Consider the following 14,450-nt stretch of genomic DNA (forward strand, 5'->3'; position numbering starts at 1 on the left):
TGCTTTAGTATAGTACAGTATAACAGTATAGAATAAAAAACTGTTAAGTGAAAGCTGATACTGAAAGTCTGTTTAGAGTAGGGCTGCATAATACATCGAAATATTATTGAAATCACAATATGGCCAAGTGCTGCAAGAAGCTGCAATTTTTTGATAAAGGTGAACTGTGAAACAAAACAGCATTATAAGTAAATCATATATAATATAATAAATAATAAGTACTATAGTGCTGCAGAGAGGCCCTGACCTACAAATCTTGTTGGTTTGGTACAGACACCAACAAATGTCACATCATCAAGGTTTTAATAGTTTTTCAGTGAAAATTGTGTGGAAAAATTGTTATACCCACTTATTATAATGAATTCATCAATAAAAACAATGGCAATATTATATGATGTATTTCTTTACCATTAGTGCAGCTCTACTTAAGAGTCATAATCCTGTTTAGTAGTTTCAGATTTTACAATTTTACCAGGTAGGTAACTTATTTTACATTCATCTTTTGATCAGTTTGCCCTCTTTTGTTGAATAAAAAAAAACATTTTACAGAAAAAACACTGACAAACTGCAGAGACAAACACACGGGCAACAAGCAATACAGAAAGTTTCACACAATGATGTAATGACCAATGAGGTCCATGAGCATTAAACTTATCAGGGACACAGCTTTCCAGTTCACAGCTATCTCCTAAGCAGGAAGCACCTGTTCACGTTCCCTCTGACTATCTCTGACAAACATACACACACACGAAGCGCTCCAAGTGCCAGGAAAGATTTCTAAACACAACTCCCAAGGTGACCTCCATTTTAGACCGTCCACACTTTGTTCCACAGGTAAAACTTCAGTTTCTCTCAAACACACACTCAACTTTGGTGTGTGATAAAAGTGTGCAAATGCACAGCGAGGCACAGCGAGACACTTGTCAGTTTATTTAAGCTCCACTGAACACACAGGTGTCAAACAAATCAGCCAGCAAGAGTCATGAAGGATGTAATTTACAGTACAAGAACAATTGCGATGAAGCCAAATAAACTGCAACATGATCTCTAGACCATGACAAGTGCCTTAAAATACAGATGTTTTTTGAAATGTTGTTGTTGTTGAGTCTAGTTTTGACAAGTGAGTCTGTTCAGACTTCACTGATGACTCAGACTTGTCAGCTGCCAACCCGAACCTGGGAAATGTTCAACTCCGACAGGCTAATATCTTTTCAGGCACAGGCTGGAACAGTTTGAAGTTAAATGATTAATTTGGTGAACAGTTATCTCCCAGAATGCTAAAACATTACAGTTTTGCTGGGAACAGCAACTTTGCCCATTTACTGATGGGGAACGATAAATTGATAAATTGGGACTTAAACCTAATCAAAGGAGTCATGGCCACAGCTCATACTCAACACAACTGAAGCAAAAAAGAAACATTAAAACTGACTGTAAGTCCAGAGCATGCTAGCAGCTCTGTGAGGCTGTACTTGACGACGCATAGAATATAAAACTTTTCACCAGGCCTGACCACTTTGCCAAATAAAATTGACTTTTTGTATATGTTCAGGGGGGCAAAAACGCAGTCGAAGTGGGCTAAAAATAATAGGTAAGAAATCAAGCAAAAACAATAGGGACCTCCAGCGGTCGCTGGCTCGGTCCCTAATACGTCAATGTTGAGAATGTTCTCATCGGGCGCCCGGTTAGCTCAGTGGGTAGAGCTGGTGACCCATGTGCCGAGGCTGAGTCCTTGCTGCAGCGGCTCGGGGGTTAGAATCCGACCTGCGGCCCTTTGCTGCGTGTCATCCCCTCTCTCTACCCCCCTTTCCTGTCTACCCTCAGCTGTCCCTATCAAATAAAGGCCAAAAAAAAATATAAAAAAAATAAGAATGTTCTCATAAATCAAACCAACCATTAAGTACTACTTGTAAAACTGAGTAAATATTTGAAGCAGAAATTGAGTAACGTCTGCCTGTTTCACCTCTGACCACATCCAGCATCACTGATCAGGGTTGTTTCAGGGTTCACAAGTTAAATTGAAGACTTTTTTTAAGACCATGTGATCCATTGGCAGAAATGGAATGTATTCATAGGTGTGTTTTCATTAGCGTATAATCAACAGAAAAAAATTGTTGTGTTTTCACCTTCGAATTTGCTTTTTTTAACTACAGAGGGAGCAAGTTGCCTTCCATGGATTCCACTCTGTTAAACTGCCATTTCTACAGTAGCCCAGAATGGACAAAACAAACGCTGGCTCTAGAAAGGGCTTTTTGTGTGTGAGTTTTGTGGCCACCACAGTTTCTCTTTAACGTTTGGAAGGGGAGGGTGAAACCAGAGAGTTGCAATCTCTAGTTACAAACTATATCGCTAGATGTCACTAAATCCTACACAGTGGTCCTTTAAGATCACATAGAAGGCTACTGAATTCTGGTTTCTGGTTTCTGACATGATATTATATCTGACTGGAGCTACAGCCTCTGACATATTTGTAGTGCTTTTAAAAACACTGACAATCTTCTCTACAGTGAAGCCCAGGAACAGGATGAATTTAGAGGGCGGGAGCAAACCAGTGTGGGGGTTTAGGATCAGGAGTGAGGAATGGAACCTGGAAAAGCACTGCCTTATATCTGATCATCATGATGAGACAGCAAATTCTACAAAACTCACGTCTTCCAGAGAAACCGCAGGAGAGCACAGAGGGTATGTCCTGTGCAGTGGCTGGGATCCTTGACATATTGGGCAAGATTCATCAAATCTAAAAGTCAAAAGTAAACCAGGAGGATGAGGGGCAATAAACACTGATATTAAAATGACCGAGAATAAGAACTCTGTCTGTAACATAGTGACTAGACAAGATTTACTGTTCAAATTTGATGCTCATACCTTCAAACAGAGGAAACCAACAGCCCACAGCACACACAGATCAAAGTGTCTTCAAAACTCTAGAGAGAGACGGTATTTGATCTAATATCAGGTGTTTGTGGGTTCCTGGTTGGAACCAACGGTCACAAACAGACGACACTTTGGTTTCATTTTTGGTGGTGGTTGTGAGGGGGAAAAAATCCCAACGGCGGTATCTACGTTCTTCATTCATGTTCCTATGAATATGATTTAACACGTTCTAGCAGAACAAACATACATTCACAGTTACAGGATGTAGGCTCGCAGCAATTCATGACAGAACCACCTGTCAAACCCAATATTTGCTTTCATTAATGAGGAAGTTCATTTATTTACCTCAATCAGCCTCTGCTCAGTGTGGAGAAACACACCACAGGCCTGTCAGTGTGCTAACTGAAGCCTCTTATACTAGTAATGTGTATTGGAGTATAAAATTCTTGGATTTTTTGATGATGATGATGACATTATAATTTATTGTTGCCTTAATAAACAGGACTAATACTTTGGTAGGATTTCATTTTTTTTGCCATTGCCTATTTAAAACCGATGTCATCAGTGATCTGGTACTGTAGTTCTTCAGAATTAGTGGTAGAGTATGTGGGTGGGTCAAAGATACCAGTGTCAGACCATAAGCCATGCCACCTCATTTACATAAAACTCCAGAATACAAGTGACATATGGAGAAAAGTAAATGTAAAAAGGAAAATAGAAAACAAAACAAAAAAGCAGAACAAACAGTTGTGTTCCTTTCCATTTCCAAATTAAACTTTAACTTTGAGCTTTCCCACTGAAGCTTCTCAATTCCCATCTCAGATTATTCAGTTTGAATTTACATATTTAATGTCATTTCTGGATCTCCATTCATCATTTCAGTACCAAATCGAGTTTTTCAAATTTTTATAAGTTATGCTAGCAGCTCTGTGAGGCTGTACTCAGGCCCTCCTATGAGATGACAATGCCAGCAGGGGCCCCAAGTCAATTTAAATTTGTGACCTCTATCAGGCAAGGGAAGGAAAGCACTTACACTGTATTGTGAAGTATGGACCTTAAGCCAACTAATTTACAGCATATCACATGTGCTAAATGACTAAGCTCAACAATAGTGAGTTTAAACGGATACATCACGCTGATATTTTATAGCTTTTATCACACACACATCAGCTCATGCCGCTTGCTTTTAACGCCATAAACAGGTCAAAAGCTAAATGTGGGAAAAATATCTGTAGCCTATGTGGCAAGTAACTGTGTGTTAAAGAGATGACATGTTTCACCCCAATAAAAGCACCAGTCTGGAGACAAAAACAGTGAAAGTTTGTTGTTTTTGGTATAAAAATGCTTAACCGTAAGTTTAACATTATGTACACTATCGACTATAATCAGATTTTATGTTAAAAAAGGCCAAATCAGATGAATCCTCGGGAAAATAACTGAAAAGAAATTAACCTTACAACTAATGTTAATTCCCTCGATGCACTTCAATACCTCAGTCGAATTACAGAGTGCAAAAGTAAATGATACCTTGTGTTGACTTAAGCTGCAACATTGTGTGTTAAGGGGGAACCAGAGAATTGTGATGAACATGAGCATGAAAAACAAAAGCTGCCACAAAGAAAGGTGCTTATTAGCATGTGAGCTGCCAACTTGGAAGAAGCTGCTGCGTGTTTGTCCAGACTGTTCAGCGGCTCCCTGCCAGCAGGCTGGGAGGGATGTGACAGCAGGCTGAGCAGCAGAAACCAGAACACATTTGTTTTTTCAAACACGCCTGAATGGTGCTACAAGTCATATCATTCTAATATACCAGTTGAATTTCCCTCGGGATAAATAAAGTATCTATCTATCTATCTATCTATCTATCTATCTATCTATCTATTTTTGTTTGAGATGTTTTAAGTTGGTTTTAATGGTTGTTCAATTTACAGTTTTGGTGCTTTTTAGGATACATTGTTTGAATTGAGCCGTTTCAGTCAGACCTCAGTAACTGGACCGTGGTTCTGGCTCCAGTCACTGAAATCTGTCCAATCAGAACAATCTGCAACTGAACAGAAAGGGCCCCCCTCAAGCAAGTTTACATTATTTGACTCAGATGAGCTGCTGCTGTCAGTCAATCAGGCAATCAACGCTTTTCAATTTTAAAAACGAAAGATAAATCAATTAATGCTAAATGAATACTTTTACCGGGCTAAGAGTCCATAGACATGCTGGCAGCTCAGTGAGGCTGTGCTTCGGCAGAGCGGCACTCTGATCTAAATACCACTTCTAATAAGCCAGGAGATCTTGGATGATCTCCTGGCTTATTACAAATCATCATAAATGTCTGTGCTGAATCTCATGGCAATCCATCCAACAGTTATTGAGATATTCAGTCTGGACCAAAGAGATGAACCAGCCAACTGACTGGCATTGCCATTCCTACACCATGCCATGGCTAAAAACAGTCTGATCTCAACAATAAAGAGATAATGATAAAACAAAAACAATGAATAGATACAAATGGGGAAAATCACATTTTTTTTTGGTCATGGAAACTGAAATATATGGGACATAATATAAAATTAAACTTAAATGCACTAAAATCTGCCACCAAAACAAGATTCAAAGCAAAGCTCAGAGTTTCATAGAAAACAGATTCATGCTCAACTGTTAAGGTTGCAACAGAGCCCAACTGCCATACAAAGCATCAAACCATAAAGTTAAAAACATACAAAACACAGTACATACTCTTCATTTCTGATCACTTTTCATAACATCTTTATTGAATTTGTGTCTCAGTTTTAAACATATTTACAGATACTTTAATTGTATTTTTTTTTAGTTCAGTAAAAATACAAATACAGAACACTCAATTTTCAAAATCAAAGTCGCTCCCAGCGACTCGATGGCCACCCAGGTTTCGCCTGGGCTTCCTCCTTATCAGAAATAGGTGGTAATGATGTCAGCCTGATGTCAGTGTGATGTCAGAGACGGGGGGGTAGGGGCTGACAGTCAAGACTGTACTGCATCAATGGACTGAATGTGAGGATGATAGTGGATGGATGATGGAGAGAAATGTATGGAGGGAGGGAAATGTGTTGAGTGGGGGACTGGGCAGAGATATTTCCTGTATGTACACTGATCGATCCTGCAGAGGAGAGTTGAGAGGTTCCCCTCAACTTTAAACCACAAACCTAAACTGATTAAATATAAACTCAACATTGATGGGAAAGTTGGCCAGTAGTGTGGTCAAAGACATTTTCCTTCATAAACCCAACTAACATCTTGATATTTTTTTTGATAACTGCTACCTACGCTGGTTTGTCAAATCAGGTCCTACATATGAAATCATCTGACAACCATTTCCAAACACGTTTCAAGTATAAGGCTTATTTCATATACATTATTTTATGTCTAGTTTTTTTATTTCTTATTCTATTCTGTATAATTGTCACCCAATCCCATGAAGACCAAAACCAACAATGCGTCTCTCTGTACTTTCCGACTTCCCTCCCCTTCTCTGTGGCTCTCATTCATTCATCCATTCATTACTAATGAAGAAAATATGTAAAAACAGCTCATGTACAAGAGCATGTAGTCTTATTTTTAAAAAGTAGGGTTTTTTATCAAAAGTTACTCAAACAGGAGTAAACAGTACATTCGTTGAGGACTATTTTCAGATGCGGATTAATACACATTTAGTGCTCTAGGGAGTATTTCTGGCAGCAGGAGGGTGTCAGTCAAAATAAACTAGTGTGTGTGTTCATGGTAATGAAGGAACATCCCACCCAGAGCCACAGTGTGGTGTTTTTAATAGTAACAGGACAACGATGGCACAGGGGGGAAAGACATATCAGGCGTCGGACACACACAGACTTCTTGTTAATAGGATACATTCATTGTTAGTTTTGGTCTTTTCATGGGATTTGTTGCCAAGAAAAGAATATCTCCAGCCTCATCAGTTCAATCTTACCATTTACTATGTCTTTGTGTTAGGCTGCCAACATATTGTAATCACTTGAGAAGCATTTTGAGGCAAAGATCAAGAGCGAGATTGGAACAACTAAAGCTGACAATTTCCATATCACTCCATTTGATCCTTGTTGCCGATTTCCTTTTTTTTTTTTATAATCAGTGATTTTAATCATCACCTACAGGTAAAAACGGCTTCACATGTGTTGTGAAAGCAGTAGAGCTGTAGGCAAATTTTGCCTTCATCTACGTTATGGCTCTATTGAGAGACGAGCAGCTGACCTGCTGCCCAACAGGGCCAATTTTAGTGAGGATGTGGGGATGTAGTAAGCTGTTAGTAAGTCAGCATATTGATACGTTTTTAGACATATGGATGGGCAGTGAACAAAATGTTAAAGCTGCTTTCTGTTATTTTTTGCCCACGTCGCCTGGTATCAAGTCAACTTTGTTGTTTATTCCATCACAATTTCCAATTTATCTGCACGTCAGAGGACAGACAATGTTTTTGCAAACAAAAACAATAAGAAGGAATTTATATCGTTATGATGTGTTACAAAACACAAAGCAAAGATTGTGAAAGAGCACAGTATTGGCCAAGGCGTCACAGTTGACAATAAGGCTTGAAAAAAATCAAAGTAGAAACAGACAGACACACACAACAAAGAAATCTTCTGGTTTAGGGCAATTCCTACTCTTTAGCTTCAACGCCTGCATTAAAAAATCATCTTTAGTAGTGAAACCCTGCTCAGTTTCCTCTCTTTACCTAAACCAGTCAGTTGATACGCAGTCACATCAGAGGTTGTTGTCACACAAACTGGCAGCCAGCAGGCTAATTTATGAGCTCACAAAATGTCAGAACGCTTTCAGCCACTCACTTTCGCTCTCTACACACACACACACACACACACACACACACACACACACACACACACACACACACACACACACACACACACACACACACACACACACACACACACACACACACACACACACACACACACACACACACACACACACACACACACACACAGTAATGAGCCCACCATTAAGCCTGTTGTGTTTTTATACACTAAGTGACGATAAGACGATATAAAAAAAACTCATGGTTGAATCCCTACCACTATGGAGGGTGGATCAGTGAAGTTTGAAAATAAAAAATTCAAAGCATTTGGTTAATGGATTGTAGTTCTTGACATTGGTGTTACAGCAACAACATAAAGTGGTTTAACTGATTTCAGACTGAAAACCTCACTTCTAAAAAGGAAATTGTTGGTTTCATTCATGTATTATTTGCCTTCACTCAACATCCCGTCCTCCCCTCCGCAAACAAACATGACTCACAGAAAAGGTCCTGGTTAAGTCCGTACAGCATCTAAATGGTCATGTGTCTGATGTTGCTGTCATCCTTTAAATCTCCGCTGACAGTTTTCCAGGTCTGGCTCTTGTACACCAGGGAAACACTTGCAGTATACTCCCATATTGGTGTTTAATAAAATGTGTTGACATTAAAATTCCACTTTTAAAGTGGAGTTCAAACTGAATCAGCAGCCATCTAAGTCAACAGGAATCAGATTACTTTTCTTCTCCAGCATAACTTAAGTTTGGGCAGTAAATCATTGTAGATTTTAGTATAAAAATCTAGCCCAATGCCTTTTAGAGAGTCTCAGAAGAACAAATGTGTAAATTCTTAAATCACCAGGGAGGACTGTTGTTTTGGTCGTTTGCTAACCTAATATATTTTGAACAGGCTGTATCTGTATCCATTACTTGAGCGACTCGAGCAGTAAATCCTTCACGCTGCTTTGGATGTAACAGAGAGAGTTGTGTCAGGAGCGATAACTGGAGGCAGAACCATGCTGGTCACTGAGCAGACAGCGCAGTGTGTGGTGGCTTTGACTTATCTCAGCAGGGCTAAGGTCTTGATGGAGCACACCATACAGAGCCAGTCAAATATTCTTACTATCAAACTCTTACCGAGAGGAGAGACCCAGCAAAGGATGTGCATTTCAAACTGTAAAGGTACCAACCAAAAAATGTCCTCAGTTTCTTCACAGATATCAAGATTCTGATGTTTGATTGATGATATGATGTCAGCATTTAGCAGTTGGACAACATGATGAATGGAGTCTGATCACTCTGTACACTAGCTGGTCATTATTGTTCAATTAAATAATTAAAGCCGCAGTTGGTAACTTTTATTTAAAAAAATGTCTTCTCATAGTTGCTGAAACTTTCACTATATCCTGACAGTAGTACACTTTCCTCTGGCTCCTCCTAGTGCTCCTAATTGTTGTCGCAAGAATCCACCGGGCCTGAACAAAAACATATTGTTGAGTCTCGTTCCCAGGGTGTCAAATACACTCTGGGACCCTGGGAATGAGAGTCAATGATCAGCTAATCTTCAAGCTTCCAACCCAAAACGTCTTCATATCTTTCTCGGCTCTGATTGGTTGTTTTTGTCCAGGCCCGGTAGACTCATGCAAATGCCATTATCAGCGCTATAATGAGCCAGAGGAACTTTTTTCCACAGATTATCTGTCTCATACACTACTGAATTCAAAATTTCAGCATTAATGAAATTAATGAATAATGAAATTTGTTTTTATGAAAGTCACCTACTGCAGCTTTAACACAAACAGGAGGAGCTTACAACAATATACTGAAAGTGTGGAAACAATATTTACACACTTTTAATCAAAATAGTTTTGTAATTCCCAAACATTTTTAACATTTATCCAAAAGTTGGACACAATGAAATTAAGGTTTCAGACTTTTCAAAGTCATATGGGAACCCTGAGACTAAAGGCCTCAGAGACTTTGTTATGGACAGGAGAGGTAGAGGTTAAAAGGGAGGAGAGAAGGTATAAAGTAGGATACAAGAGAGGGATGGTGGTAAAGAAAAATCACAGAGGATTTTAACACAGTGATGAGTTCATGTTAAGTGGTCCAACTGGTGATATGGGGTGATATTGAAGAGAGAAAATGTGTCAAGGGGGCTCAGCAGGGAAAGTCTTCATTTATTCAGCTCGTTCAGTGCTACACCTCTACTTTCCTCTTCTTTATAGTCTTCCCTTACAAAGTGCACAAATAAATGATTTACAGCAGAGGTAACCACACACACACACACACACACACACACACACACACAGACACACACACACACACACACACACACACACACACACACACACACACACCTCATACATTAGCATGGTTGGGTTCTAGCTTCATCGCACAATGTACGACCTGAAAATTATTTGCAGTGATTTATGAAAAGGTGAGAAATAAGAAGAGATAAGAGAAGGGTTGATAAGCTGGGGGAAATATCCAGTGGTGTGATCAGAAAAAGGTGAAGGAGAGAGAAAAAAAAAAAAAAAGCAGCATCCAAACAAGTAGCAGCAGAATGTTTTTTGGGGAAAAGTTGTGGCCCGGTAACGTCTCTAACTGGAAGAGGGAACTGGAAAGATGCTGAGGTGGAGAGTAGTGAAGATGGGGTGACCTGCTGCAGTCCCTGTGTAATTACTGTTCCACTTACAATAGTCCACTTTTCTGAAAAAGGGAGAGTTAGAGGAGGAGATGGGGACTGTTGCCACAGCCCGCCCTCGCACTGATGATGTGACGAGCTGCTAACAATTCCAGATCAAAGTTCGGTCTGATGAAGATTAAACAGGAAGAGGGGGGGAGGGGGGGGGTCAGGGAGAAGCGGAGGGCTTTGATTCAACCCTGTGTCCCCATTAACGATTTGTCCAAACAAAAAAAAACAAAAAAAAACAACCACACCTCATCAACAGACCCTGTAAAGTCCTCAAGTTTGTCTGCCTGGAAAAATGACACTTCCATCAGTGCAGTGTCAAACTGACTGTGTGATGCTTCACAAAACCCCATTTGCACTCTCAGTGCCTCAGCTAGAGTCTGTATTGGAGGAAAGTTTGGTCAAATCTCAAATAAACACTAAAAATAATAACAAAACAAAAAAAAAAAGAAACAAAAAACCTAATCAAGCCTCCGGTTTTGGAGCTTCGGTCCTTCAGAGAAAAGAGTCAATTCAAGCCAGTAGCGCGGCTGAGCAGCAAACCCACCGTCTTTCTGATTTAAGCAAAGAAGACGGAGAGATTGACAGAGAGAGTCAATGAGTAAAACGCAGAAGAAGAGAGGGGAAACTAATGGCCAAGTCTTCTCCACGCTGCAGTGGTCTGTCTCTCCGTCTTCTCTGGTTGATGTCTGCAGTCCAAAAGCAGTTGAGAGTCTGTAGAGCTGAATGTAAGTTTGTCCAGTGTTGGTGGGTGGGTTTTTGGGAGGGCAGGCAGACAGGTGGCGCCCCCTGGTGCTGCAGTGGTGGAGGAGGAGGGCCTGTCTGTCTACCGCTGAGCTGGCTCACTGCCAGGCAGGGTGATGTTGCCCAGGTGGAGGACAGGTAGTGGGTGAGCCTCCGTGTTGAAGACCCAACTCTCCAATGGCATCAGGTCGTCGCTGGAGAACAACAAGTACAGATACCTGATGGGGGTGATGGGGGTGGTGGGGTGGGGTGGGGTGGGGTGGTAGGCGGGAGGGATGTGTGTGGGGTGGGGATGTTGGTTGATGGAGGGAGGAAAAAGGGGGTGAAGATGAGAGGGATTGGGTAAGGAAGGTGAAGAAGAAATAAGTGAAAAACATCACTGGCACGTACCGCACACAGTGTCAGCTTAAAGGCTCAGCTAAATAAATATCAACATTGAACGTCACCTTGCCACACTCTCTTAGGAATTTTAGCAATTGCTGTTTATTGCTTCTTAGTGTTTGTTTACCTACATTTTTATCTTTATTTCCTGGTTTAGATTCTGCATTTGAAGCAGTTTGGCTGTCGGGTCCAAACAACAGGGTTTCTGCAGATTCAATTTAAGACTTTTTAACCTTTTTATGAATGCAATTTATGGCCAATTTCACTTCCAGGATATGAAGGAAAATTGGCATTAGTTCCATGTCGGATTTGTTTAGCAGTTGTTACAGCATGATCAATACAAACTTCTCCCAAATACACATTTAAAAGACTGAAAATGCAACCTTATACATGTATAGCTTACCTTATTAATACAATCAATTTTTAAGACATCTTAAGGCCTAAACATCTAATTATTGGATTTTAGACTTTTTATTACCCTGCAGACACCCCTGAAATTGGGATCAGAGCTCCACTTGGCTGTATCCTTCAGTGTGTGATTTACAGTCATTAGTCTGAACAGAGTTGACAGGAGCTGACTTCCTAACTTCAGTGAAGTGTTGGACAGTTATTACAGTTTTCGTTATAAATCTTTAACAGAGAGAAAGAAAAGAAAAGGGCTGTGAATTTCAGCCTGTATATGAAACTACTTGCTTTGGTAAACAGTTTAGTGGCTCTATTTTCTGGTCGTTAAGGACTCATCTTGGTCACACAGAGTTTATGGCTCTGGGGGTCCTGTTACCTGTACACTGTGTGTTGCCTTAGCAACCAGCCTAGCAGGGCATTGATGTTTCCACAGTCGTTTTGATTTCATTTGCACCTAATCGTCATCCGTGAGAAAAGTTATTTGATGTTTTCTGTAACTATAAATGCTTTTCACAGTATATCACATACTTATACCGTACATATAGAAGAAATGTGATTTTTCATTTTCTATACCTTTCATTTTTTCCAGCATCTACCTGTTTGTATTTTTGTACAGACTCGAGTGTATGAAATATTATTAACACATTCACTTGGTTTGGAATTGTTTGTAAAATCTAATAACATTAAAATAAAGCTGACACACACACACACAGCTGTAATTAAGCTTCACATATTAAAAATAATAATCTAACACACAATCCACAAAACAGAAAGTTTTGGATGCTACATCTTTGTGCAGATCGGTGTGACTGGCAGCCAATCAGCAGCCTGTTTAACATAGAGTGCTGTAATGCTTTGATGTGATTGGCTTGCAGCCAGCAGGGACAAAGCCTGAGAACAGATAGACACCAAAGGCTGCACCAACCGAGGCATTCAAATGTCATCGTCTCAGAAAGTTACCAGCCAATGTGGCAGGTGACCTTTAACGAATTCTGCATCAAAGACTAGTTTTACTGGTATCTGATGATTTGTGAATGTTCATTGCAGACACATTTAAGTTACAAACTTAGGGCTGATAAGTAGCTTCCTGCTAACACAAGGGCTCACAGAGCAGCCAATACAGCCCAGTTTGCTCTGTTTTCTTCATCTTTGACCTGCCACACTGTTTGACAGACACTAACAACTGCGCACCATGAATTGTGTCTGGCCACTTTACATGTACAGTATTGCCGGGAGGGGATAACATTTAAAAAACTGCCAGCAGGGGGAATCAGAGAGCCACATTAGGCTTCACTTAACCCTCTGGGTCAAAGTCTGCATTCAGACTCCCTTCATCCATCAGTGGTGATGATGTACCAGAGACATCAGAGCTGCCCTTTACATTACATCAGCCTTTAAAATACTTTGTGGCAAAGAAATAACAACAGATGGCAGTGTGTTAACTTATTATGACCCCTACAAGAGTACAGTTGACATGCAACACTTAAAGGAAAGTAAGGGTTCTGTGGTTAGGTAATAAAAATAAAAACGTAAAAAAACGAAGCTGCAGGTGACCAGCTGCACACCTCAGCAACATAACCAGCTCCTTCCACTGTGCACTGCTGTTGTGTGGAAAACTACTTGTGCCGTGTGCAGCATGAAATCAGATTGCACTTACTCATGTTGTGATGGAAAAAGGCCAATTATTGACTGACTTCTTTGTTAAAACAATTTAAATGTATTTATGCTGTAAACAGATACACTGACTGTGCTTCTGTGGTATTTCTGACAAAGCAGCTGCTCAACAAGTGTTTGCTGTGGTATTAAACCGCACTTGCTGGTACCACCAGTAATCACGACATTTAAACCCAAGTAGATTTTGTGTTGTCTTGCTTCTGAAGAAGAAACATTTGAAAGATGCTTGTTGAAGGTTTGTAACTGACTATACTATTACCTTTAGGTTTGCAAAAGATTATTCTTTATTCTGAAAAATAATCTACAAAATACCATTAAGTAATTGTTGCAATCACTTTTCACTGACAAGTCCTTTCAACCAAGCAACCCACCAAAACATTGTATTAATCATGAAAGTATTTAATTAAATCAACACACGTACTGATGACTGATAGATCGAGCTAGTAAATCAACGTATTAGTGGCTTACTTGAGCGTCTCAGCCAGGAAGAAGCTCTGCTGCACGTCATCGTAGGTCGGGTTGGAGGAGTAGACGTCCTTCACCCCCGAGAAACCTCCACTCACCCTGCAGTACTTATCAATAGCCTGGAGGAGACAAGGGGAGAGGGAAGGAAATAACGGGGGAGGGAAGAGAAGGTAGAGAGAGGAATAAGAGTCGGAGGATGGATGGAAAAGGGAAGGAGGAGGTGGAAGAAGTTAGGAGTTAAGGAGACAGAAAAAAGATGAACAGAAAGGAAAAGAAGATAAAGAGAAATAGTGCAAGTGGTGGGGTAGAAAAGAAAAAGGAAGGTAGAGGTGAGGTAGGAAGATGGAAATAATAAGGTACAAGAATGATAGAGGGATCACATGGAAGAAAAAAACAAGGAGAGGCAAAAGAAAAAGGGCAA

General features: G+C 40.2%; 1 protein-coding gene across 3 annotated transcripts in view; it reads right to left on the reverse strand.

Annotated features, from left to right (window-relative positions):
* Nucleotides 1-5,603: 5,603 nt before the first annotated feature.
* Nucleotides 5,604-14,450, reverse strand: part of man1a2 (mannosidase, alpha, class 1A, member 2) — a 117,101-nt gene continuing 108,254 nt past the window's right edge. For all 3 annotated transcript variants that reach the window (XM_051403607.1, XM_051403609.1, XM_051403608.1), the window contains exons 13-14: nucleotides 14,033-14,148; nucleotides 5,604-11,322 (exon numbers count right to left, since the gene is read on the reverse strand). In XM_051403607.1, coding sequence (XP_051259567.1) covers nucleotides 11,187-11,322; nucleotides 14,033-14,148 — 252 coding nt within the window. In that variant the 3' untranslated portion in view covers nucleotides 5,604-11,186. The remainder of the gene's footprint in view (nucleotides 11,323-14,032; nucleotides 14,149-14,450) is intronic.

This window comes from Dicentrarchus labrax, unplaced genomic scaffold (genome assembly GCF_905237075.1).
Source record: "Dicentrarchus labrax unplaced genomic scaffold, dlabrax2021, whole genome shotgun sequence".
Taxonomy (NCBI): domain Eukaryota; kingdom Metazoa; phylum Chordata; class Actinopteri; family Moronidae; genus Dicentrarchus; species Dicentrarchus labrax.